General features: G+C 37.0%; 1 protein-coding gene across 2 annotated transcripts in view; it reads left to right on the forward strand.

Moving 5' to 3' along the window:
- CCDC14 (coiled-coil domain containing 14) overlaps positions 1-27,738 on the forward strand; it is a 48,054-nt gene that overhangs the window by 16,911 nt on the left and 3,405 nt on the right. For both annotated transcript variants that reach the window (XM_047790579.1, XM_047790570.1), the window contains exons 6-12: positions 683-919; positions 1,026-1,117; positions 3,105-3,603; positions 5,873-6,014; positions 19,801-19,883; positions 22,183-22,401; positions 22,478-22,610. In XM_047790579.1, coding sequence (XP_047646535.1) covers positions 683-919; positions 1,026-1,117; positions 3,105-3,603; positions 5,873-6,014; positions 19,801-19,883; positions 22,183-22,401; positions 22,478-22,610 — 1,405 coding nt within the window. The remainder of the gene's footprint in view (positions 1-682; positions 920-1,025; positions 1,118-3,104; positions 3,604-5,872; positions 6,015-19,800; positions 19,884-22,182; positions 22,402-22,477; positions 22,611-27,738) is intronic.

Here is a 27,738-nt window from a genome sequence, read left to right on the forward strand (position 1 = left end):
GAATGAAAAGTTTCGTAGCTAAGGGTGATGGAAAGATGGTTAGAGAAGTATGTTGTGATCAGGCTTTGGAGACTTAATGCTAGGTAGGGTAAGGTATTGTTTGATGAGGGTCCAGTGTATAGGTTAAATCTGCTTTTAATCTTACTCTAAAAGCTCTGACTTACTATTTTTTTTTATTATGCAAGGTATTCTGTCTTTTTGTTCTATTCCCCCTCTTAAGTAAGAGCATGAGCTGGACAGGGAGCAAGGTGAAAGACTTTTGTTGGATTTTAGAGAGAAATAACACCCTTAAGAGGGCTCTTATAATTGAAGGAAAATTTCTTGAATAGCACTTAATAGAGATTTTCGAGTTCCCTGGCCAGGGATCAAACCACACCACAGCTGCAACCTGAGCCACAGCAGTGACAACATCAGATCCTAACCCACTGTGCCACCAGAGAACAACTCCCTAGTAGAGATTTAAAAGACATCGTGTAGCATAATTTTTGACTGGAGAACCAAATTTATTATCTACTTAAGAAAAAAGAACTTGAGGTGATTTTCTTAAAGAGGTGATAACGGTAAAGCCCTTCTGTAAAGTATGTGATAAACTGAGCTGAGAGCCCGCTTTTCCCTAGTATCTACGGTAAAAGTTTTTGAAGAATCATATTTCAATAATGTTTTTTCCCTTTTTCCACATTAGTATCTTCAGATATTAAGAAACAGATACGTAATGAAGCTTCTGCTGGCAGTGAAAGAGATGCATCAGATACACCACAAAATTGGTCACTGCAAGATCATTATAGAATGTATTCACCCATGATATACCAAGCCCTCTGTGAGCATGTGCAGACTCAAATGTCACTGATGAATAACTTGCCCTCAAAGAACAATGCTAATGGAATTCCTACTGTACCTTGCCACACTGTGTCTGGTTCTGGTCAGTATGAATGATGTTTTAAAAAGCATGAATATAAGTTTGAATTAAGTTGCCTGGTATAAGCAGTATGAGATGTAAATGACTTTTTCTCCCTTTTACCTTTCAGAATCTCACACAACACATTCTAGTTGTGGCTTATCTACCCCCACCCCAGTCCAGTTTTCTCAGCAGCCACCCTGCCCTCCAATGGTTCATTCTGTGAGTACAGTTTATAGACTATACAAGTAATAATTTGCTTTTCGAAATTGCCATCTTAAGAGAGAAAATTGAATTTGCTTATTGTATCTTTTTTTGTTTGTTTTTTTTTTGTCTTTTTGCCATTTCTTGGGCAGCTCCCGCGGCATATGGAGATTGCCAGGCTAGGGGTCCAATTGGAGCTGTAGCCGCCAGCCTACACCACAGACACAGCAACGCGCAGGATCCAAGCCACATCTGCAACCTACACCACAGCTCACAGCAACGCCAGATCCTTAACCCACTGAGCAAGGCCAGGGATCGAACCCAGAACCTCATGGTTCCAGTTGGATTCATTAACCACTGCACCAAGATGGGAACTCCCTTGCTTATTGTATCTTAATGCCCTAGGATGTAAAGAGCAATGATTTTTTTTCAAGTTTTTTTCTTTTTTTTTTTAAGAAAAGTTTTACTGGAGTGCCTGTCGCGGCGCAGTGATTAACGAATCCAACTAGGAACCATGAGGTTGCGGATTCGATCCCTGCCCTTGCTCAGTGGGTTAACGATCTGGCGTTGCCGAGAGCTGTGGTGTAGGTCGGAGACGCAGCTCGGATCCTGCATTGCTGTGGCTCTGGCGTAGGCCGGTGGCTATAGCTCCGATTAGACCACTAGCCTGGGAACCTCCATATGCCGTGGGAGCGGCTCAAGAAATGGCAAAAAGACAAAAAAAAAAAAAAAAAAAGAAAAAGTTTTAGCTATTGATTAAAGACAGTGGCGGAGGGGAGAGGGAAAGAAATTAGTGGAAAAAGATATCACCCATATTTACCACCCAGGCAAAATTGCTGTTAACACGTAGATAGAGCATGTCATTTAATTTTCTGTGTAGGTTTTGTTTTCTGGTTTAATTTATTAAGTTTGCTTTCTTTTAAAACTATTGTCATAAATTTTGTACAGTTTGATATACTGCTTTTTTCCCTTAGCATTTTATTGTAATTTTTTTTTTTTTTGATCTTTTTGCCTTTTCTGGGGCCGCTCCCTCGGCATATGGAGGTTCCCAAGCTAGGGATCTAATTGGAGCCATAACCGCCGACCTACGCCAGAGCCATAGCAACACGGGGTCCGAGCCGTGTCTGCAACCTACACCACAGCTCACGGCAACGCCATATCCTTAACCCACTGAGCAAGGTCAGGGATTGTACCCGCATCCTCATGGTTCCTAGTCGGATTCATTAACCACTGAGCCATGATGGGAACTCCAATTTTTTGTAGTTTTTTAATAAGTTGTTAATACTCTGTTTAGTGGATATGCCGTAGTGTATAACTACTCTCCTATGGTTAGGTATTTAAGTAGGTGTTTTAGTACCATAACATTTCTATAAATATGTTTTACAAAATCTTTTTTGTATATTCGGGCTTATTTTCTTACATTGTAATTTCCCAAAGTGGAAGTTTGTTTTAGTCCCTAAAGTGGACTAACTGTTGATGCCATTAAACTATTTGTGATATTTGTAAACAGTCTATTTTATTTATTTTTATTTTTTTGTTTATTTTATTTTTTTGAGGGCTGCACCGGTGGCATATGAAGGTTCCCAGGCTAGGGGTCGAATTGGAGTTATAGCTGCTGGCCTACACCACAGCCACAGCAACACGGGAACCGAGCTGTGTTTGCAACCTACACCACAGCATACGGCAACGCCAGGTCCTTAACCCACGGATCGAACCTGTGTCCTCATGGATGCTAGTCAGATTCGTTAACCACTGAGCCACGACAGGAACTCCTAAACAATCTATTTCAGTCATGGCTTTATAATGTTCCCATATTGCAGACTAAACTAATTAAGCTTTTAAAAACTAGAATGTTATGCTGGGGGAAAATTCAACTTACTGGTAATCTGTAACTCCATCCTGCAAGTGGCCTTTTCTAACATTTTTCATTTGAGTTTATTATAGTTAATGCTTACAAGTCAGTGCTCACATTTTTGAAGGCTTAACTTGTTTTTTTCTTCTTTAGGAAGTTCAGACTGATAGTGATAACCAGTTTGCCTCACAAGGTAAAACAGTTTTGATGAACTGTACCGATGATGTTCTAAGGAATTCCTTCAGTACTAGCTTTGGAGTTCCATGTAGCTCGCCCCAAATTGACAAACCAGCTCCTCCAGCATTCCAGCAGCTGGGTCTTGCTAATGGGATTCTGCCACAACAAAGAGTTCCAAAGGAAACGGACCTACTAAAGTGTTTCCAGACATATATGAAACTGTTGCATTCTCATCCGGACAGTCAGACACAGCAAAACCCCCTGTTACAGCCAGCTTCCTTGGCTACTAATGAAGACAAATGCACTAAAGAACAAGGAGGAGAGGTCAGAAGTGAAGGAAAGGATTTAAACCTACATGTGCGAGATTTAAGAATAAAGGATGTGCGGAAGGCAAAAAATGTGAACCAGAGTGCTGAAAAAGTGAGAACTATAAAGTACTTGTTGGGAGAGCTCAAGGCCCTGGTAGCAGAACAAGGTAGATACGTACTTTTCTTTATAATTTTCTGTGGAATATCACCATTTAAATTTAGAATCATGGACATGGGGTTTGTGATATTTTCCATAGAAATAGGGCTTGTGCTAAACAAGGAAATGAATTTTGTCTGTTTTGTTCTTATTTTTTAGGTTTTGCTCCCTCTTATTTCCTGTGGATTTAAAATGTGCTAGGGAATATCAAACAGTCTTTTACATGCAAGTGTATATTCGTTCTACTTGAATCAAAGGGACCTTGAAAAGATTCAGCCAAAGAGAATTTGTAGAGATAAAATTTAAGGGGTTACAGGACCCCTAAATATGATTAACTCCCTAGAATAGAATGACAATTTTTTCCTATTTTAAAAAGGCACAGAAATTTTCCTCTCATCATTTCTTTAATAACCAAATGTTATGTTTAACAAATTTCACCTTGAGAAGGAACTGAAACCTTTCTATGCCCTTTTCATTTCACTTGGGGTTTTTAATTAAATCAAGAAAAATGTCTAGGGTGGGGTTATGTGATATTTGAGCCAGGTTGTATTCATTTGTTTCCATTATGTGTGTATATTCTAAATAATGGCTTTTGCTTGAAGTGAGTTACAGATTTGTCATCTAGAAAAAAACAGAGTAATTGATTCTGGAGGCACTGATTGAATACCCAATATTTGCAGACCTGCAGAAAAAAATACCAAATCTTAAAATTTATTTTTTCTGTAGGACTGTAGTACCATTCATCCAGTGGTCAAATATATTAAAATCTCTTGTGTTTTCAGACCTTCAATATATTACTGTTCTCTTAACCAAATACTTAGTCTTTGGTAACAATAATAATATTAACAATGTTAGCTGTCATTGGTTGAGCACTTACCATGTGCCCAGCACTGTGCTAAGTGTTTTATATGCATTATCTCATTTAATCCTCACAGCAACCCTATGAGGTACTGTTATTGTCCCCATTTTACAGATGAGGAAACTGAGGCTTGGAGAACAGTATTTCATTTAATCCTCTCAGCAACCCCATGAGGTACTGTTGTTATCTCCATTTAACCATGAAGAATCCTAGGCTTCAAGAGTTAAGTGAATTGACTAAGATATATATTGCTAGAAAATGGTGTAACCCAAGTCTCTGCCTCCAATGCTTATGAATGAAACCACTCTAAGAAGGACTGCTCAGTAACTGGGCACAGTTGTTTGCTGTGTGCATATAAACTTTCATCAGGGTATTAAAATACTCAGGGAATTGAATAAGTTTTTGTAACTTAGAATATACTTTTCCTCTTTTGGGTCTAAGACAGTTAATATTATGTTTATTAAATATTTTAAGTTCACAGAAAATTTGAATAGAAGTGAAGGGACAAAAATAAGAAGACAGAAGATCTAAAATCTACCTTCCACCATCCACTCCCTACCATTAATAACAAAAATGATAGCACTTTTGATGCTATATCAAATGATGTATGGCTGGTTGTGTTAAATCTGCTTTATAAAATTAAGTAATAAAACCTTATCTTGGTAGACCCTCCCTCAATATTTTCCCACAGTGAATCACCTAAAGTGAATTATTTGTTTATGCCAGTGTCAAAGGTTGCGTTGTAAATGTTAATACTATAATCAATTTTAGGAAACCCTTTAGCAATTAAAGGAGTCCAAGATAGTCTTTTGGTAAATGTGAACTAGAGATATGTATAAGTCATCTTTCTACTAGATGCTTTAACTGAAAAAAAAAAAAACCAAAAAACCCCACCAATAATAGTCCTGTGACTAATGATTAATCTTTTTGTTGTTGTTGTTGTTGTTGCTATTTCTTGGGCCGCTCCCGCGGCATATGGAGGTTCCCAGGCTAGGGGTCGAATCAGAGCTGTAGCCACCGGCCTACGCCAGAGCCACAGCAATGCGGGATCCTAGCTGCGTCTGCAACCTACACCACAGCTCACGGCAACGCCGGATCGTTAACCCACTGAGCAGGGGCAGGGACCGAACCCGCAACCTCATGGTTCCTAGTTGGATTCGTTAACCACTGCGCCACGACGGGATCTCTGTAATCTTTAATTTACTGAACTTAATTTCTTTAGAATTTTTATGAATAAGGAAGTAAACGCTGCAGGAGAGAAAAAAATAGGATTTGAATAATAAATCAATAACTTAGTTGAGGTTGTTTATAGCAAGTATGTATATATCTGAAATGTTTTCTTTTTAGTGGTACCTATGAATAATCTTATCCAGAAACAATTTATAATATTGTCTTTACTCATCTCTTCTGCCTTTTATAGAAGACTCAGAAATTCAGAGGTTGATTACAGAATTGGAGTTATGTATATCTTTGCTTCCAACATTAAGTGGAAAAACAAATTTTCAGGTTGAAATAGCACTGGCCATGCAACCACTAAGAAATGAAAATGCTCATTTACGCAGGTAAGAATTGCTCTTTGAATTTTTTTGGTCTCTATGCAAAGATGTCCCATGGCTGGAACAGAAGTGTCTAATGAGATACCTTGGACTTCATGGAGAAAATAGATGCATTGTCTTACTGTGTTTCTACTGTTTCTTCCCCACATTCCAAACACTGTCAACATTTTCTAACTCTTCTATTACTTCTGCCCACTAGGACATATTTTTTCCCCTCCTCTTTCACATATGTTGTAACTTGGCTAGTAATGAATGGAGAGGGAAATGAGCTGCCCCAGAATATTTATGAGGCTAGTCTAGGTTATGGAGTAACAAACTCCAAAATCTCAGTGGCATAGCACAACAAAACTTTATTTCTCCTTCACACCAAGGTCATCATGGCTCACTTGAGACTGTCTTTCATCCTGTGGCTGAGGATTTAGGTTCCCTCCATCTCAGGAGCCACTGTCTCAGTGTATATTTTTCAAGAGAAAGAGAACGTGGATATGTCACACCAACTCTGACATGCCCTGGCCCAGGAGTGTGGCAGTCTCACTTCTCCTTATATTTTATAGGCTAAAATGTATTATAAGGCCCTGCCCGACATAAAGATCTGGGACACAAAATTTTCTCATACTTCCTGTCCACTCCAGAGGGAAAGGAGAACCTGATATGGGTGAGCACCATTAGCCCCACAACACTCTGACATAGGGAAAAAAATGTAAAATTCTTAGGTAATTTTTCTTTTGGCTGTCATAATTTACGTTGAAATTATGGCCTTAATTTGTTTAGGAAAGATATAAACCGCATGTCTAATCTTGAAATATAGGAATCACTTACATTTTATCAATAATATCTTTTTTTTTTCTTTTTTTACTTTTTAGGGCCGCACACACAGCATATGGAGGTTCCCAGGCTAGGGTCTGAGCTACAGCTGCCAGCCTATGCCACAGCCATAGCAACTCCAGATCCGAGCCATGTCTGCGACCTACACCACAGTTCATGGCAACGCCAGATCCTTAACCCACTGAGCGAGGCCAGGAATTGAAACTGCAACCTCATGGTTCCTAGTCAGATTCGTTTCTGCTACACCATGACGGAAACTCCTTATCTTAACTTGGAATGTTTCAGTGGTGATCACCAAGGCCACTGCTCAGTGTCTGCGAATATACTTTGCAATGGATTGGAGCACACTTTCAAAAGGTGCTTCTGCAGCACTGCAATGTGAGTGTGATCTGAGAGGACATTACAGTTGTGTGAGTTATAGACAGTATACCAGATAGGAACTGTAAAGACCTTCCTAAACATTTTAAGAAACTAGAAAGCAAAAAAATAGGATTCCTAGTGGAAGGGTAGCTTAAAATCACACGTCTGGAATCTGCAGAGGCACGACACCTAGCGAGGTTTACTTGTTTAGAATTATTTCTCTAAAGATCATTAGTCTCTAGCTACTATGATACATTCTGGGGTTGCTGGCTTAAATTGTAATAATACTGTCTTCAGTCCTGACCTAAGAGATCCCCATAATAGCATTAGTTTTTCAAAATCAAAACCAAGTATTAATAATGGTAGAGTTCCCATTGTGGTGCAGTGGAAATGAATCCGACTAGTAACCGTGAGGTTGAGGGTTCAAACCCTGGCCTCGCTCAGTGGGCTAAAGATCCGGCATTGACATGAGCTGTGGGTGTAGGTCACAGACACAGCTTGGATCCTATGTGGCTGTGGCGTAGGCTGGCGGCTACAGCTCTGATTCAACCCCTAGCCTGGGAACCTCCATATGCCACGGGTGCGGACCTAAAAAGCAAAATAATAAATAAATAAATTATAATAATAATGGTGATAGCCAGTACTTTACTAACATTTTTGAATGTTTCTTATCTGCCAGGCTGTTATCCTTTATATGTGTAATCTCTTTAAAGTCTTACAACAACTCTATGAAGTACACATTATGTTATTCTTATTTGCAGATGAGAAAATCAAAGCACAAAGAGGTTATAACTTAACCCAAGGTCACATACCCAAGATGTAACAGAGACAAGACTCAGACCTGGGCAGTTTGATTTTAGAGTGTAGTTATCCTAATTTCTATGCATCTATGCAGCCTCTGCTAGGAAGTAGAGACTGGCTTTTTATGCTTCAGTATAGGTGTATTTTGTGGAATAAAAGAATATACTGTAATGCATTAAAATAAAATAAACATTTATGTTTTTAAAGGTATAACTATCAAATACTTAGTTTCTTAAGCATACTGGAACCTAGTAGTCAAGTATTATTATTTTAACTTTTGACCATAGGAAATATCAATGGTTGCTATTTATTTCTATTCCTTATAATATATTTAAATTGCTTTAGGAGCTAATTATTAATCCACTTAAGAAAATGAGTCTTACTACTTTATTGGTCACTGCTTGTTTTTAACTTTTTAAAAAGGTATTAATTTGACGTCTAACCTAATTCTTCAGCCTTTGCACCAAAGCTTTTTTGGCTGTGTCCTTAGGGGACAAAGATTATATAGCATGCTACTGCCACTATTTACCTGACCTTCTGAAAATGAAATTATTGAAAAATGGAGAATTTGTCAGATATGCTTTTTTTAGTAGAATGATTTCTAGCATAAGTATAGGAATTTCTAGCATAAGTATAGGAGTCTTTATTTGGAAAGACTTGTCCATAATCTCCATTACAAATGAAAGTTGGAATGCACAGGCTTATTCAAAAGTGTTTTTCAGCATTTTCAATCAAAAAAATTTTTTTTTCTTGTTTGAACATTTTGAAGCTTCCTGTTTCTTTTTAGCCAGCAAAGGGATCTTTCAGGACTTTCTTGGTGTTTATTGCCATCTTGTGGCTTAAAAAAAAAATAACTAGGTGCATTGTTTCTTTGGCATTTGGGGCCAGACATTTTTTTGTGTGAGATGCCCGACACAGTGCTCAACATTTAGCCTTCCTGGTCCCTACCACAAAGTGTCTGTAGTGCCCCATTCATTGTGACCACCAAAAGCCCTGGCACATTCCAAAATTTCCTGGATGAAGGTTAACTAGAGAGTATCCTAATATTTAAGGGCAAGTTAGAATTCATGACCCATTTTCTGATTTTAAACTCAAATATGAGACCATTACTTACCCACACAGAACCAAAAAAATGAAATGGAAGTAAATGGGAGGAGCTGGGGTATGTCATCCAGTCTTTTAGCCTGGTAATTTGACATGTGCTAACATAATTCTTCCAGATGGAAGTTACTAGAGGAAGAATAGATTGTTTTTTTATTTCCTTTTATTTTTGAGTTAGAAGATGTAATGGGAGAACTAGTGAGTTAAGATCTAGACATGGTGAATGTGTCATTTGGACCATCTAGAGACACAAATGGTATGAGTGGAGCACACAGACAAGATCCAGGATAGAAATGTAGACCTGGGAGTTATTCACTGGCCACCTTTTTATTGAATATTTACTGTAGATCTGGCACTGTGTAGGCACTGGAGACGGTAATGATTAACAACAAGTGATTTGTCATCAGCGGGCAAGTGGTAAATTCACCAAGAAGGTCTAGAGCATGATCACAGCCGAGGGTGAATTGCTGGGGAATAACAGCTTTTTAAGGAAAGAACACAGGAAGAGGAGCCTGAGAAGAAGCAACTAGGGAGAGAGTGATGCCACAGAAGCAACTGGAAAAAAGAATTTATGGAAGGGGAGAGATCTTTGTATAACATCCAAAATAAACAAATTCACAAGAGGGACAGAAGTAGGTCAAGAATAGCCCTCCCATGGAGTTCCCGTTGTGGCGCAGTGGTTAACGAATCTGACTAGGAACCATGAGGTTGCGGGTTCAGTCCCTGCCCTTGCTCAGTGGGTTAAGGATCCGGTGTTGCTGTGAGCTGTGGTGTAGGTTGCAGACGTGGCGCGGATCCTGCGTTGCTGTGGCTCTGGCGTAGGCCGGTGGCTGCAGCTCCAATTCGACCCCTAGCCTGGGAACCTTCATATGCTGCGGGAGCGGCCCAAGAAATAGCAAAAAAAAGACAAAAAAAAAAAAGAATAGCCCTCCCAAAAAACCGGAAAACTTGAGACAGGGTTCTCTAGTTTCAAAGAAATTAAAGCTAATAGTCTCTCTTGGAAGCAGGAAGAGAGAGATTGGAAAGAGAGAGTACTTAAAGAAGAAAAGACAGTAAAAGGAGATGTGGATTGAGTAAACTCAGTAAAATAAAGGAAAGCAAAAAAAAAAAGCCCTGTTAAAAACAAACAAGAAATTAATACCAAACAAACATCGAGTCAGGGATATCACACAACACACCACACACACACACACAGGTATGTATGTGTATATATATATATATATGTATATTAGAATCTAAGCAGTATGAAGGCTGAATTTTGTCGTTGTTATGTTTTTTGTATTTTGCTCCCCCCTCAAATCTTTGTTTTAGTTGCTGCTAAATTCATAGTTAAGTGTCTCCTATAAGCCTTAGCTCATTTCTCTTCACAAATCCTTTAAATACTTTTATTAATTTACTTTTATTGTGGTAAAATATATGACATATTTATCTTTTTAACCTTTTGTAAGGGTATATTGCACTGGCATTAAATACATTCACAATACTGTATACCCATAACAACTATCTGTACCCAAAACCTTTTCATCCTCACATAAACCCTGAACCCATTAAACAGTAAGTCCCCGATCCTTTCCCCTTAGCCTCTGATAACCTCTATTCTCCTTTCTATCTCTATGAATTTGAGAAGACTGACTTTTTTTTTTGTCTTTTGATTTTGGTCTTCTGTAGGGCCTCACCCACGGCATATGAAGGTTCCCAGGCTAGGGGTTGAGTCGGAGCTGCAGCTGAATCGGCCTACACCACAGCCACAGCAACGCCAGATCAGAGCCGTGTCTATGACCTACACCAAAGCTCACCGCAACCTCATAGCCTCAACCCACTGAGTGAGGCCAGGAATCGAACCCACAACCTTATGGTTCCCAGTCATATTCGTTTTTGCTACTCCATGACGGGACCTCCAAGAAGACTGAATTTTTGTCTTTTTTGTTTGCTGCTATATTTCCAGTGCTGAGAATTGTGCCTAGCACTCACTCTAAGAAGGGTGGGAAAGCTTAAAGAAATCATACAAAACAAAATAGAAAAAGATCTAAAAATTATGATTAAGAACATAATACACGTGGAAGAGAAACACAAAAGATATAAACTTGGCATAATTAGTGTTCCTGAAAAAGAGAATAAATAGATTAAAGATAATATTGAAAGATATATAAAGAAAGACTTACTAAAGATCTGTGTCAGCAGGTCAGGGTATACAAGTTCTCAGAAAAACTGTGTGAAACAAACACCAAGACATACGCTGGTGAAGTTACTGCACTTTGAGGACAAAAAATTTAACTTTTATACACACTAAAGAAAATGCATGTCATAAAGAGAAAAATATCAGACTAGCCTCAGCCTTTTCACAGTGATGTTTATTACAGAAGATCATAGAACCTCATTTACAAAGTTTTAAGGGAAAGAAAAGATGCTCCAAGAATCTCACATGTGATCCATTAAGATTCTTTTAGAGTAAAGGTGATAGTCATATTCTAAAGTGCACAAGAACTTAGCAAGTACAGCACCCTTGGACTCCCTTAAAAAGTTTCTGGAGTTTCCTAATGGCTTGGTGGGTTAACGATCCAGCATTGTCACTGCTGTGGTTGGGGGCACAGGTTTGATCCCTGGCCCAGGAATTTCCACATGCCATGGAACAGTAAAAAAAAAAAATATATATATATATATATATATATATTCTTGAATGGTAAAGTATACTTAGCCAAGAGATGAGTTCAGATACAGGAGTAGATTAGAGATGAACGTTGAATCTGTACGTAGAACTAAGGTGTGAAATTATGCACTCTGTGTAGAATCGAATCAGTGCTTTTCAAATCCTGTTTCCTTTAAGTTGTTTAGGAATAATATTTTTTTGAAGTAAAGAAATATTTGCCTAAAGTTTATGACTTCTAATTTCATTTGTCACCATTCTTCAGTTAAAATCATGTAATCCTAAATTCAGTACATAATATTTAAAAACAGTATTTGCAGCAGCATCCCATGGTTTAAAAATAGTTTAGCTAATTTTTTCTTTTCTGTATGTACTAGAAAAATATCTGAATGATATCCATCAAATAATGATTATTATTTCTATTCAGTATTGTGCTGGAGGTTCTAACCAGTGCAATGAGGCTAGGAGAAGAGATAAAAGCCAGACTACATTGGAAATGAAAAAAGTAAAACTGTCTCATTCATAGATGACATGATAATATTTGTAGAAAATCCTATGGAATCTACAAAAAAGCTACTAGAATTAATAAATCAGTATACAAAAAGCAGTTAGTTATATTTCTATGTCCTAACAATGAACAGTTTGAAATGAAATTTAAAATCAATGTTGGAGTTCCCATTGTGATGCAGCGGAAACGAATCCAACTAGGAACCATGAGGTTGTAGGTTCAGTCCCTGGCCTTGCTCAGTGGGTTAAGGATCCGGCGTTGCTGTGAGCTGTAGTTTATGTTGCAGATGCAGTTTGGATCTGGCGTTGCTGTGGCTGTGGTGTAGACCGGCAGCTACAGCTCTGATTCGACCCCTAGCCTGGGAACCTCCATGTGCCATGGGTGGAGCCCCAAAAAGACAAAAATAAAAATAACAAATAAAAATCAATACTATTTACAGTAGAATCAAAAAATGAGCCATTTAGGGATAAATTTGATAAAGGATGTGTGAGATTTATACACTGAAGGTTACAAAACATTGCTGAGAGAAATTAAAACCTATAAAAGTAAAGAGATAAACCAGATCCATCGATTATAAGATTCGCTATTGTTAAGATGTACTCCTCAAATTGATCTATAGATTCTATGTAATTCTAGTGAAAACCCCAGCAGTGTTTTTGTAGAAAGGCGATCTAATATAAGATTTATATGGAAGTTCAAAGAGTGTAAAATAACCAAAACAATTTTAGGAAAGGAGATAAGAATTTTGTACTATCCTATTTCAAGATAGGTTATAATTTATAAAGTTATAGTAATCAAGACTGTGTGGAATTGGCATAAAGATAGACAATTAGATCACTGAAACAGATAGAGTCCAGAGACAAACTCATACGTGGATGGCTGACAATGATGCCAAGGAAATGCAATGGGAAAGTAATAATCTTTTCAATAAGTAGTGCCAAAGCAATTGGAGAACTGTATACCCCTGCCTACCCCCCAAAGAACCTCAAACACTTGATACCATATGTAAAATTAACTTGAAATCAATCACAGATTTAATATATAAGCTAAATCTACATGATTTATAGAAGAAAACACAGGAGGAAATCTTAGGGACCTTGGGTTGGGAAGGATTTCTTAAATAGGATAAAAAGTAAAACTAGAAAAGAACATAGTGGAAATTCATTAACATGTAAAACTTTTGCTCTTCAAAAGACACTGTTACTAAAAATGAAGAAGTAAACAACAAACAAAATATTTACAATGCATGTATCTAGAATGCTTGAAGAATGGTTACAACTTAGAATAGGACAGATATGATTTTAAAATGGGCGAAATTTGAATTGACACTTTACCAGAGAAGATACATGAATATCAAATAAGCACATGAAAATATGCTCATCATCATTAATCATTAGTAAAATGCGAATTAAAACCATATTGAGATACTCCTACATACCCACTAGAATGGGTAAAATTCAAAAGACTGTCTTAGTAAGGATGCTGGGGAACTGGAACTTTCATAATTTGCTGATGGAAATATAAAATAGTACAACCACTTTGGAAAACAGTTTGGCAGATTCTTAGAAAATAAAAATATACCTATAATCTAGTCATTCTAATCCTAGGTATCCTATTCACCCAAGATAAGTGAAAGCATATGTCCACACAAAAGCTTGTTTGTGCATATTCATAGAAAACCATTCAAATGTCTGTGAACAGGTGAATGGATAAACAAATAATGATATATCCATACAGTAGAATGCCACTCAACAATAAAAAAGAAGAAACTATTGGTACATACAGCAGCACGGATGATCTCAAAATCATTATGCTTTGTGAAGAAGCTGGGCAAAATATATGTATTATATACTTGTATAGTATTAAAATTCTAGGAAATGCGAACTAATCTGTAAATCAGTTGTTGTCTGGGAATGCAGCGTTATGAAATGTGACCAGAGGAAATTTTGGGAGATGATAAATATCTTAACTGTGTTGATGGTTTCACACATCCAATGTCAAAAACTTATCAAAGCATACTCTTTAAATATGTGTGCAGGGAGTTCCCGACGTGGCCCAGTGGTTAACGAATCCGACTAGGAACCATGAGGTTGAGGGTTCAGTCCCTGCCCTTGCTCAGTGGGTTAAGGATCCGGCGTTGCCGTGAGCTGTGGTGTAGGTTGCAGACGCGGCTCGGATCCCGCGTTGCTGTGGCTCTGGTGTAGGCCGGTGGCTACAGCTCCGATTCGACCCCTAGCCTGGGAACCTCCATATGCCGCGGGAGCGGCCCAAGAAATAGCAAAAAGACAAAAAGGAAAAAAAAATATGTGCAATTGATTGTGTGTCAGTTGTGTCTCAAAGATATATTTCAAAAGATATATATTTTAAAAAGATATATATTTAAAAGAATGAATGAATAGAAAAAGGAAATAATTGCCTAAAAGTTCTTTGTTAAAATCAAGTAAGAACATATAACACATAATATTTTAAAATAGCATGTGTAACATCTATTTTTAAGACATTTTTTATCATGTATCATTTTTATTGAACAATTTTTTATATTTTTGCACAGTTTTTTTTCCATTTTCAGAAGTTTTATTGACGTGTAGTTGATTTACAATGTTGTGATTATTTCTGCTGTACAACAAAGTGATTCAGTTTTACACATACACATATCCATTCTTTTTTAGATTATTTTCCCATGCAGGTTATCACAGAATTTTGGGTAGAGTTCCCTGTGCTGTGTATATAGCAAGTCCCTGTTGACCATCCACTCTGTAGGCAATAGTGTGCATGTCAGTCCCAAACTCCCAATCCATCCCTCCCCCTCACCTGTCTCCTTTGGTAACCATAAATTTGTTTTCGAAGTTTGTGAGTCTGTTTCTGTTTTGTAAATAAGTTCATTTGTATCATTTTTGTTTGGGTTGCTTTTTCTAATTTGTGTATCTATTGTAGATTTTTGGTTTTGGGTACCATGAGGTTTTGATATAGCAGTCTCTCTCTCTCTCTCTCTATATATATATATATATATACACACACACATACACAAGATTGTTTTAAGTTGCTGCTCTCTTAATTTCAAATGCCTTTCCAGAATCCTGCAGTCATACTCTTTGTGTGTAGATGATTTCCTACCTTTACTATATGTTTGTCTTTACCAGTGAGCCTTCTCATTTGTAATTTTCTTCTAGTTGTGATGTTTTCTACCTAGAGAAATTCCTTTAGTATTTGTTGTAATGCTGGTTTGGTGGTGCTGAGCTCTCTCAGCTTTTGCTTGTCTGTAAAACTTTTGATTTCTCAGTGGAAATCAGAGCCTTGCGGGATAGAGTAGTCTTGGCTGTAAGCTTTTTCCTGTCATCACTCTAAGAGTATCCTGCCATTCCCTTCTAACCTGCAGAGTTTCTGCTGACAAATCAGCTGATAACCTTATTGGGGTTGTCTTTTATGTTACTTGTTGCTTTTCCTTAGTTACTTTTAGTATTTTCCCTTTGTCTTAATTTTGGTCAATTTCATTAATATGTGTCTCATGATGTTCCTCCTTGGGTTTATCCTGTATGGAACTCACTGTGCATCCTTGATTTGAATTAGTGTTTCCTTTCCTTTACCATGTTAGGGAAGTTTTTGGCTATTATTGCTTCAAATGTTTTCTCAGGCTCTTTTTCTCTCTTCTTCTTTAGGGATCCCTATAATGTAAATGTTGGTGCATTTAGTGTTATCCCATAGGTCTCTTAGACTACCCTCATTTCATTCTTTTTTCTTTATTTTCTTCTGCATCAGTGATGTCTACCAATCTGTCTTCCATCTCACTTACCCATTCCTCTGCCTCATGATTCTGCTATTGATTCCTTCTAGTGTATTTTTCATTTCGGTTACTGTTTGTTCTTTAAATCATCTATATCTTTGTTAAACATGTCTTGTAATTTCTTGATCTTTGCCTTCATTCTCACCCCCACCCCAGGATCTTGGATCATCCTTATAGTCATTACTCTAAAGTCTTTCATGTAGGTTTCATATTTCCGCTTAACTTAGTTGTTCTTCTGGGATTTAGTCTTGTCCCTTTGTCTGGAGTGTATTTCTCTGCCATATCATTTTTTGTATTTGTGGTTTCCTTTTGGCAGGTTGCAGGGTTGTAGTCCCTCTTGCTTCTGGTATCTGCCCGCAGTGAATTTGGGTGAATTTGGTCCAGTGACTTGCACAGATTTCCTGATGGGAGGAACTGGCGCTTGTTCACTAGTGAGTGGATCTCGGTCTCATCCCTCTGGTATGCAGTGTTGTTTCAAGGGATGGGATTAAAGGTGGGCGTATGCTCAAGAAGACTTTAAGCAGCCTGTCTGTTGATTTAGGCTCTCTACTCTTACTCTGTTGGTTTTTTGGCCTGGGGCTTCTTAGCACTGGTGCTACAGGGTATTGGGTAGGGCCAGATTTTTCCAAAATGGCAGCCTCCAGCATAGCTCACACTGACGATTATTCCCTGAGACCTCTGCCTCCAGTATCCTGCCCCACAGTGAGCCATAGCTAACAGCTGCCTCCTCGGGAGACCTCCCCCTCCCCCAAGACCTACAGGGAGGTCCGGCCCAGATTCTCGTGGAGTCCCTGCCTTCCCTGGGATCCAGTGCCCGTGAAACCTTGTGTGTACTCTCCAAGAGTAGAGTCTCTCTTTCCCCCAGTCCTATGGAGCTCCTGCACTCAAGCGCTATTGGCCTTCAATACCAAATACTCTGGGGCTCCTCTTCCCAATGCCAGATCCCCAGGATGGGGAACTTGCTGGGTTTAGAACTCTTACTCCTGTGGGAGAGCCTCTGCAATATAGTTTCCAGTTTGTGGGTCACCTACCTGGCGGGTATGAGTTTTGCTTATATAGTAAAAGTGCCCCTCCTACAGTAGGATATCTTTTTTGGTAGTTTCCAGTCTATTTTGTTGATAGTTGTTTGGCAGTTAGTTGTGATTTTGGTGTTTTTGTGAGAAGTGAGCTTGAGTCTCTCTATGCCACCATCTTGTCTCTGTTCTTAGAATAATCATTTTTGAAAAGCTTGGCCCTGAAAGCTGGGAATGAGAGGGAAGAAAGTAGTCAGCAGTACAATTAGGTTAGAGGGAATGTTTTCTTAAATATGGGAGCAGTTTTATTATGCTTCTTGGCTCAGGCACATAAACTAGTAGAAGAGAAGAGAAGTATCTGACCAGGGCCATACAGCATTGTCAGGCAAAACTTCTGTCACATACTTGGTGTGTGAGAGAACCTGCTGTTTTTCTGGAAAATAACAAAAGAAGCATTCCAGTTGGAGTTATAGATTACCAATCTATATAGTTTTTTCTGGATCTGCACTCTTTATTGTAAAAGAGAAACCTTGGCAGAAAAGCATAATTTTATTAAAACAAAAGGAAGGTCATTTTATACTGCTGTTCTGTATGTAGCTTGCCATTTTTGTTTTGTTTTGTCTTTTTGTTTTTGTTTTGTTTATTTTTGGGTTTTTTTGGCTGCCCTGCAGCCTATGGAGTTCCTGGGCCAGGGATGAGACCTGAGCTGCAGTTGCAACATGCAACAACACTGGATTATTTAACCCCCTATGTGAGGCTGGGGATTGAACCTGGGTCCTGGCGCTGCAGAGATGCCATAGATCCCATTGTGCCACAGCGGGAATTCCTGTAACACTTTTTTCAGTTCATATTGTCTCTTGGAAATCTTTCTACATTAGTCTCCATTTTTTTATACCAGTGTATTAGTATTTTATAGTGCGGATATATCATATTTATCTACCATGTTAAGTTGTTTCCGACTTCTCACTCTAAAATATTGTTGTTGTGAATAATCTTGTATATATTTACACGATTGTAAATGATTTAGCACATATACAACTATTTCTGAGGGTAGATAACTTATAACTAGAATTATTTTGTCACGGATTATCAACATTTTACATTTTGTTGGATGATACCAAATTGCCATCCAAAATGGTTTTACCAGTAGACAGCCACCAATTGAGATAATTCATTTCCCTATATTGTCACCAGCAAAAAATGTCATTTCCTTTTATTTTTGTCAATCCTGTGGCCATAAAATAATCTCCTGTTTTAAATTTGTATTTCTTCATACTAGTGAGACTAAACTTTTTTTTACATATTTATTTGCCATTTCTATTTCTTATGTGAATTGTCCGTTCTTATTCTTGGTCACATTTTTTTTCTTTTGTCATCTTTTTGCCTTTTCTAGGGCCACTCCTTCGGCATGTGGAGGTTCCCAGGCTAGGGGTCGAATCGGAGCTGTAGCCACCGGCCTATGCCACAGGCACAGCAACACGGGATCCGAGCCGAGTCTGCAACCTACATCACAGCTCACAGCAACTCCGGATCCTTAACCCACTGCAGGGATTGAACCCGCAACCTCATGGTTCCTAGTCAGATTCGTTAACCACTGAGCCACAACAGGAACTCCTCTTGGTCACATTTTATTGCCCTTCTAAATGACTTGTAGGAGCTCTTAAATGTTACAGACCTTTTTGTCTGTTTTATATGTAGCAGGGTATTTTCCTCCAAACCTAGAACAAGTTTCAAATTTTTATATAGTTAAGTCCTTCATTCTTTTCCTTGATGGTTGCTGGATTTTTTTGTGTGTGTAAGATTTTAATTTTTTCTATTATAGTTGATGGTTGCTGTATTTTGAGTCTTACTTTGGAATGCCTTTCTCACTTAAGATCATGTAGATTTCATATAGTTTGGTTTTATTTGTTTTTATATTTTACATTTAGTTCTTTAATCCATCCTGAATTGATACATACAAGTGATGTGAGGTAGAATCTGTCGTTTTAGGTTTCATAACAGAAATACTTTACTGCAGAATATTTCCAGGTTAGTAATTCTAGAAAGATACTGCAGGTAACAGTTTTTTAGCGCTAACTTCTTAGAAGTAAAGAAAACACTTGTAGTACCTTTTATATGTTCCTTATTGTGAAACAGCTGCATGTTCTGAAGTTCATTGTGGGGCAAAGGTGCTGCTTGTTAGCATTCTCTTTACTTAAAAAAAGCCATTAACTTTTACATGTAATAAAGAACTTAGTAGAAGCATAAATTTGTGTTTCCCCATTTTTACACTGTGACAAGCCAAGCAGATAGACGTCTGATAGCAGTCAGTCCCTGCAAGCATTCTGGTTCACAGTTGTGACCGAGCTTTTAAAAAGCAGGTAATTACTACAATAATGAAAATACTTCCTTAGAAGGAAGATAGAAGAAAATAGAGGAGATAGAAATGAAAGAAACAGAAAAACAAAACAAAACAAAAAACAAGAAAATCACTGAAAAGACAACAAAAAAGAGGAAAAATAAGTTTTTTCCTAGGAGGGAAGGGTTTTTGTTGTCCTAGGCAATCTTTTAAAAATTATCTCAGGCCTTTTAATAATAGCGGTAGTGTGGTTTTGTTGTTTTGTTTATTTGGTTTTTGCCTTTTGTTTGGGGATAAGACAGACTTCTGCTGTCCTGGTGGGTATTACTGTTTGCATAGTCTATTTTAATAGGCTGTCAAATGTACACTGTTAAATGAGCTTGGGATTCTTGCACTCATGTTTATTCATTATTTCATTTAGGCAATTGAGAATTTTGAACCAGCAACTTAGAGAACGAGAAAAAACTCAAAAGGCATCTGGTTCTCTGGAATGCAGTCTTGAATGTAGGTAGAACTTTAAGAAATGATGGTAAATTCTTTGTGGCTCTGGAAATGTTTATAAAGAATCAGCTTTCTTAATTACTTTGTGTTAAGTGGATTTTTTTTTTTTTTTTTTTTGCTTTTTAGGGCCTCTCCTGCTGTATAAGTGGATTAAAGAAAAAAATTTTAAAAAACAGTAATAGGAGTTCCCTGGAGCTCAGCAAGTTAAGGATCTGGTGTTATCACTGAAGCAGCCTAGTTTGCTGCTGGGCGCAGGTTCAGTCCCTAGCCAAAAGTGGGTGTGGCCAAAAGTAAATAAAAAGTAGGGATAATACTCATTAAAATTTAATATAGTACAGAAACACAAAAGAAGGTTCTATCTCTTCCCAGTAATACATCTCTATTTTTTTTTAAATAGAGATCATGTATCTCCTGTTCAAATATAGTTGATTTATTTCACAAATACTGAGTATATTACTAGTAGATAGGCACTAATAGAACTATATATGTACTTTTTTCTTTTGTGAAAATGAGATTACATTGTATGTATTCTTATGCGGCTTACATTTATTCACTTAGTATGTAGTGGGCATTTTTCTCTATCAAAATAAATCCATTTCTTTCTGTTTAAGAACTATGTAGATATTCTGTTTATGTAGTTCTGTCATAATGTATTTAAAGTCCTCTGCTGATAGATATCTAGGTAATTTCCCCGTTTTCCCAATACAAATAATCCTGCAGCAAAAATCCTTGTACATATGTCTTTTGGCATAGGTGTGAGCTTTTTTGTAGATGATAGTCATAGAATTGCTGAGTCAAAGGGTAAGTACTGTTTGCAGTTTGACAGATATTGCCCAATTGTCCTTATGGATCGTAGAACTTAAGGTAAAATAAAAGAAGAAAAATTAATAGGACTAGAGGAAAAGATAAGAACCTTTTTTGTATTCTTGGGAACTTTGGCTAAGCCTCCAAAATACTCACATGCTACAAAGGAAAGATTGATAAAATATGTCCCAGAATTTTTTTCATTTTAGGCACAGCAGAGTTATAAATACATTCATAAAGCATTAATCAAATGGAGAAATTTTGTAATACATGATATGACAAAAGCTTTAGGCTTTTTCTTAATATATAAAAATACCTCTTGTAAAGGAATACAAAAAAATCTAAGCACCCAACAGACTCAGAATTTCATAAAAACATTCAACTTCACAAGAATAATTTTGGAAAAGATCACTGTGATTCCATTATGAATAAACAATAGGGATGGGTAGGAGAAAGGAGCCAAGATGGGAATTGAGATCAGTGTTTGCCATCCCTTTTTAATTCTCTTTTTACATCTTTTAATTCTCTGCCATTTACCTTCTTGTTTCCTTGAGAAACATGTGTTATTATTCATGATTACTTGTTTGCTATCAGCTCCAGGAGAGCAGGAATCACATCTCTGTTGTTGACCCACTCTGTGCCCAGATTCTAATGTAGTGCCTCCCATGTAGTAAACTTTCACTCAAGGCTGCAGTTGTTGAATGAATAGCGCCACATACTTTATAGCCATTATGAATGTGATAGATCCATGTCCTGGTACGTAACAATCTTATAAGGGAAAAAGGCAAGATTAAAAGCTATGAGTATAGTATGATTCATTTATGTTTAAGCATTTCTTATATGCAAAAGTATTTCCCAGAAAGATAGCAAAATTAATAGTCATTGCTTCTAGGGGGGAGAGTGGAGGTGGGATGGGATGAAACTTTTCATTGAGAATCATTTGATTGCATTGGTATTTCATGGTATTTGAATTTTTCACTTTGTGTATGTATCATTCTTTCATTAAGAAAGGTAAAGAAACTAATGCCTGAAATACCAGTTGGAGAAGAATGACTTCCGCCAATCAATTTTTAAAAAAATACATTTAGTATTTGTATAGAACTGCTCAAGCATATAATTACTAAGTAAAATCAGTAAATTCCAAGCCTTTTTTTTTTTTTTAAATCTTTTCCAGGTTTGTACTTTTTTTTTTGTCTTTTTGTCTTTTTAAGGCCACACCCACAGCATGTGGAGGTTCCCAGGCTAGGGGTTGAATCAGAGGTATAGTTGCCAGCCTACACTCCTGGCGCAGCAACATCAGATCCGAGCTGCATCTGCGACCTACACCACAGCTCATAGCAACGCCAGATCCTTAACCCACTGAGCGAGGCCAGAGATCGAACCCGCATCCTCATGGATACTTGTCGGGTTTGTTAACCACTGAGCCACCACGGGAGTTCCCCAGGTTTGTACTTTTTAAACTGGGGTTAACAATTATATTACCTATTTTGTCTTACAGTGTTTTCTCTTCAATCGCTGAACAAGTCACTGCAAAATCAATTACAAGAGTCACTAAAAAGCCAGGAATTACTACAGAGTAAAAATGAAGAACTTTTAAAAGTGATAGAAAATCAGAAAGATGAAAACAAAAAATTTGCTGATATATTTAAAGAGAAAGATCAAGCTTTACTTGAAAATAAACAGCAATTTGACATTGAGACAACAAGAATGAAAATTGGTATGTGTTTGCATTGTAGTTATGATCACTTTTTAAAAACAGTAATAAGGAATCTAAAACTTTTTTCTTGTTTTAGAATTAGAGGAAGCCTTGGTCAACGTGAAAAGCTCCCAGTTTAAGTTAGAAGCTGCTGAAAAGGAAAATCAGATATTGGGAATAACATTACGTCAGCGTGACGCTGAGGTGACTCAACTGAGAGAATTAACTAGGTAATGTTGGCATCATTTGAATAACTCATGCCTTTGGTTAGATGTATTTATAAACTGCAAAATAATTTCAGACCTGCCCTCCTACCCCATCCTTTTCTCATTGTTTTTGTTAATTTCTAATGATGTTGTCTTTTGCTCCAATTAAGTTAAATTCCAAACATGGCTAAATACTTTTTTAAACCATGTGATTCCAGGAAAAGCCGCTCTGCTGAGGAGCTGAAGACTAGTTTAGCAAAGTGTTTAAGAGCTCTCTGAAGCCAGAGAGACCTGAGTGGAATTCTAGCTCTTGCCATGACTAAGCAAGAGAGTTAGTTAACCTTGCTAAACCTTGGATGTAAAGTAGGGAGATGATTAGGACAGATGGGAGGATTAAGGAATCATTCATGAAAAGCCCTTAGCTCAGTAAGCGCTCATTCATATGATCTTGGGTAAGTTATTTAGCCTCTTTGAGCCTCAATCATTTTATCAGCAAAATGAGGGAGTTGGCAGCAACTCCTAAGATCTCTTTGTTCCTTAACATGTCTTAAGTAAATAAAACCACTTTACTCAATTTTTTTGTGATATGCACTTATACAGTTCAGTTTTCTCTTGAGAAACTAATTTTTTTTTTGTCTTTTGTTGTTGTTGTTATTGTTGTTGTTGTTGTTGCTATTTCTTGGGCTGCTCCCGCGGCATATGGAGGTTCCCAGGCTAGGGGTCAAATCGGAGCTGTAGCCACCGGCCTATGCCAGAGCCACAGCAACGCGGGATCCGAGCCGCGTCTGCAACCTTCACCACAGCTCAGGGCAACGCCGGATCGTTAACCCACTGAGCAAGGGCAGGGACCGAACCCGCAACCTCACGGTTCCTAGTCGGATTCGTTAACCACTGCGCCATGACGGGAACTCCGAGAAACTAATTTTTAAAACCTAATTTTTAAAATACTAGAGAAGTCAGTTATTTTAAGCCTGAATATCATCAGATCTGGCCATGCCTTTGAATGATCTTGGAAATTCATTGTCCTAAATAAAAATTCTGAATTTAAAAGTCTTCTTTGTATTGTAAATGAGAAGACCCATTTTGAATTATAAACTTTTCCCCCACTTTGAATTATAAACTCTTTAGAGAAACAGATTATATATGTGTTTTTGTGTGTGTGTGTGTGTGTATATATATATATATAATATTAAATTACTTTATGGAAGCTATGTTAATACAGAAAAATTGCTTTTTTTGCACACATCTTTCACAGAATAATTTCACTCAAACTTTTATTGAATAGTGAGAAAAGCAAAATACGCTTCTTGTATCCATGTAGTGTTATAGTTAGGCTCCAGTTGGCATTGCTACAGTGTTGGCTCATATGACTCTTGTTCTAAGTAAAATAATTAAGAGAATGTCCCTTCTTATGAAAGCCCTTATAAGGTCTCCAAAGAAAATCATCTTTTCTTTTCTAAGGAATAATTTGGGAGTGAAAACTGTTATTTTCAAGAATTTATAGTAAAAGAAGCCAATCACAAAAAGCCACATCTTACATGATTTTATTTATAAAAAATGTCCGGAATAGATAAAGCCATGGAACCAAAAGTAGATTAGTAATTGTCAAGGGCTGGGGGAAGGGCTGAGAGAATAGGGAGTGACTGATAATGTATAGAGTTTCTTTTCAGGGTGATGAAAATGTTTTGAAACTAGGTAGAGGTTATGGTTGTATAACTCTATGAATACAATATAAAATCACTATGTTGTACACTTTAAAAGTGTTCATTTTATAATTTATAAATTATATCTCAATAAAGTTTTTTTAAAAGTATATATGGTATACAGTCAGTTTGGAAAAGAAAAACAGGACAGCAAGTCAATATGGTCAAGTTCCATGAGCAGCTATTTAGGTGTCACTGAGAGCATCTCCTCATTCTGCTTGGTCCAAAGCAGAAAATAAAGCAGAGGATTGAGTTTCCTGGGAGTTTTCTTCCCACAGTCTTTTTCTTCATACTGCTAAATCCAGCTCCTTTATGGCATGAAATCAGTACCTGATGTTATCTTTTATGTATAAAATACTTGAATTTTTTTTCAGTCTTCTCTCTATTATTTGTCCTCATCTATGGAGGGAAGATTTAAATATCTGCATTTTCATGGATGGGGAAGCGGGGGTCATGGAAGTTAAATATTAATAATTGGAGTTAATAACAGCAGAGACTAAAACTCACATTTCTTAATTCCTAGCCATGTTTTCTTTCTCTCTCATACATGGCATGGCCTTAGCTAAAATAATCTATTCCTGGTGACAACTCTGGGCTTAATCTAGTCTAAGTAAACCTTAGTATTTTTTCACCTGGGAGATGGATGTATAAATGGATGGATTCATTTGCATATTCATTTATTCAGCAAATGTTTATTGTATATTATGTTGCAAACATATGTGTGAAACATACACAAAAGTATTGAGTCATCTTAGTTGCTAAATATCCACACTGTTAAGCAAAAAGCCCACTCTAGTTCTTTGATGACATATGTAGGGAAATAACATCTTTTTTTAAAGGATAAACTGGACTAAATACGGAGATAGGTGGTACATTTGTGAAGAAAATTGATAACGCAAATGTAAGAACAGTTTTCAGATTAAGTAATAATACAGTTATTCTAGAAATTAACATGAACGGAAGCCCAAAGAAATGAAAAGCACTTAACCTGACTTTCATACCTCGTTGGAGCCTGACCTGGACCTGAGCCAAAGACTTCGGATTCTTCCTTCAGTTTTGCTTCCTATTTTGAAAAGGAGATCTTCTCTCTGAGAGATGACCTGTTGTTGAGAGATCTTTGTAAGAAGATACCTTAGTGTCTGCTCATTCTTCCCAAATAACACACAGTCTGCCTTTTCCAGTATTTATTAGGGATGAAAAAGTATTTCTTGCCAATTGGAGCCTTTTCTTAACATTTACCCCAACATAGAAGCATAGGAACTGAGAAAAGTCATTAATTCTTAACATACTATTTGTGTCTAAAATGTGAGACCTAGACATTTTGTTCTCCTTTTCTTAAGACTCTTGAAAAGTTTCCTTTCAGTGTTTTTCCATTGTTATCAAGGACATTTTATTTTTATACTGGGCATAAGTCCTGCCTCATGACTACTAGATCACTTATTAGACTAATTGGACTCTAAATGAAACATAATGAGTGGACAGGCTTAGCACAGTGTCTTATAGGGATAAATAGGACCCTTACACCGAAGATTCAGTAATAGCTTCAAAATGCTATATATACCCATTGATGGCAGTTTTTCCTTTGTCCTTCAAATTAAAAAGCTAGACAAATAAATTAAAAAAGTACTCTTTGAGCTCAGTTGTTACCCACATTGGTGATTTAGAATATGTTTTTTGGTAGTACTCTATGCAATTCAATTAATTAGGAACTGGGCTACTCTGACCATTTAAATTTTACTTTTGACATTAGAGAGTAAAGTAAGGACATCTGGCAATACAGATGAATCTTTAGCTCATCCACACCATCTCTCTTCCCTTATAGCCATACACCTTGGTCAGATAGGTGTATGTTTTTTGTGTGTGTTAAATAGTCCCTTTGAGAGCTCACAAAATTTTTAAATGCCTTTCTCAGACTCCTGGGGAGAGATAATGAGAATAGAAGGTTCACATACAAGTTCTAAATACATTTTCTAAACCAGCTCTTTCTTCCCCAACCTTCAGTAATTTTGAAATACATCTTTATCATTTTTTTTTAGATTTTACTATGGTACATGTCATAAAACCATTAAAATGTGAGGAAATTTTCAGTAAATAAGTAGTAAATATTCTTCTAATAGCTGCTAAGAGCACTCATAAATGCTGATAGTTATTTATTAGTATATTTTTATAAGCCAAGAAAAGATCTTACATTTCTTATTATGAAAATGTGCCAGTTTTCCAAGAATTAAAAAATCAGTGTGTTTAGTTGAATCTCATATAATAGAAACACAAATATATTCATTTTGTAGCTATCTGGGTCTTGTATTGCTTCCTTTCAAATTTTAGCATATTCTTATCTCTACTTCCAGAGATTTTTCTTTTAATTTCAAAGACAGTGGTGAGTCACATTTTGTTTATTCATGAGAAGCTTAGTGATTGCTATTAATTTCCAGAGCTTAAACTCTTATTACATTGTCACTTCCTTCCTTTCTGTATTGCTGATTTTGTACACAGCAAAATTAACATTTTTATTTAAGTCTAGAAAGGAACTTCAATATAAGGATCTCTTTTCTAAAAATAAATAAAAACTCCAGGATGTAGTCTGATTGAATGAAGTAGTATGTCATTATTCATTACAGCATTTCTTTAAAGATATGTTCTTATGGCGTATTTTTAATCTTTTTTTCCCCCATAATTGGGGCATATGGAAGTTCCTGGGCCAGGAATCGAATCCAAGCTGTAGCTGCGACCTATGCCACAGCTGCAGCAATGCCAGGTCCTTAACCCACAGCACCAGGCTGGGGATTGAACCCATGCTGCCACAGAGACAACACTGGATCCTTAATCCACTGTGCCACAGTGGGAACTCCTTTTTATCTTTGAATTAGTAGCTCATTAGCTTCTTGAAAGAGGTGTGAGAAAAAGTGGCTGGGGCCATTATCATTTGAAGGGCAATCAAAATTCAAAATATAGTATATTTAAGAGGACAGTGTAAGCCTTTTGTAGGAAAAAAATCACTCATTCTATATCTAAAGATATAATCACTGCTAATTATATAGTGTAGAGATTTCCTTTTAATTTTTTATTTGGTTGTGTGTAACTGTTTTTACAAAAATAGTATTGTTACTGTGTTATTTATGGCCTGTTCTTTTAAATTTAACCTTAATTAATGAACATTTTTCCATCAATAAATATTCTTTACAGCATGACTATAAATGGCTGTGATTCAGTTATACCGTAATTTACCTAAATCAGTGCACTGTATTTGAAGAGAAAGATATTATCCATCTATTTTTATTTTATTTTATTTTTTATTTTTTGTCTTTTTAGCTATTTCTTGGGCCGCTCCTGCGGCATATGGAGGTTCCCAGGCTAGGGGTCAAATCGGAGCTGTAGCCACCGGCCTATGCCAGAGCCACAGCAACGCGGGATCCGAGCTGCGTCTGCAACCTACGCCACAGCTCTCGGCA

This window comes from Phacochoerus africanus, chromosome 1 (assembly GCF_016906955.1).
Source record: "Phacochoerus africanus isolate WHEZ1 chromosome 1, ROS_Pafr_v1, whole genome shotgun sequence".
Lineage (NCBI taxonomy): Eukaryota > Metazoa > Chordata > Mammalia > Artiodactyla > Suidae > Phacochoerus > Phacochoerus africanus.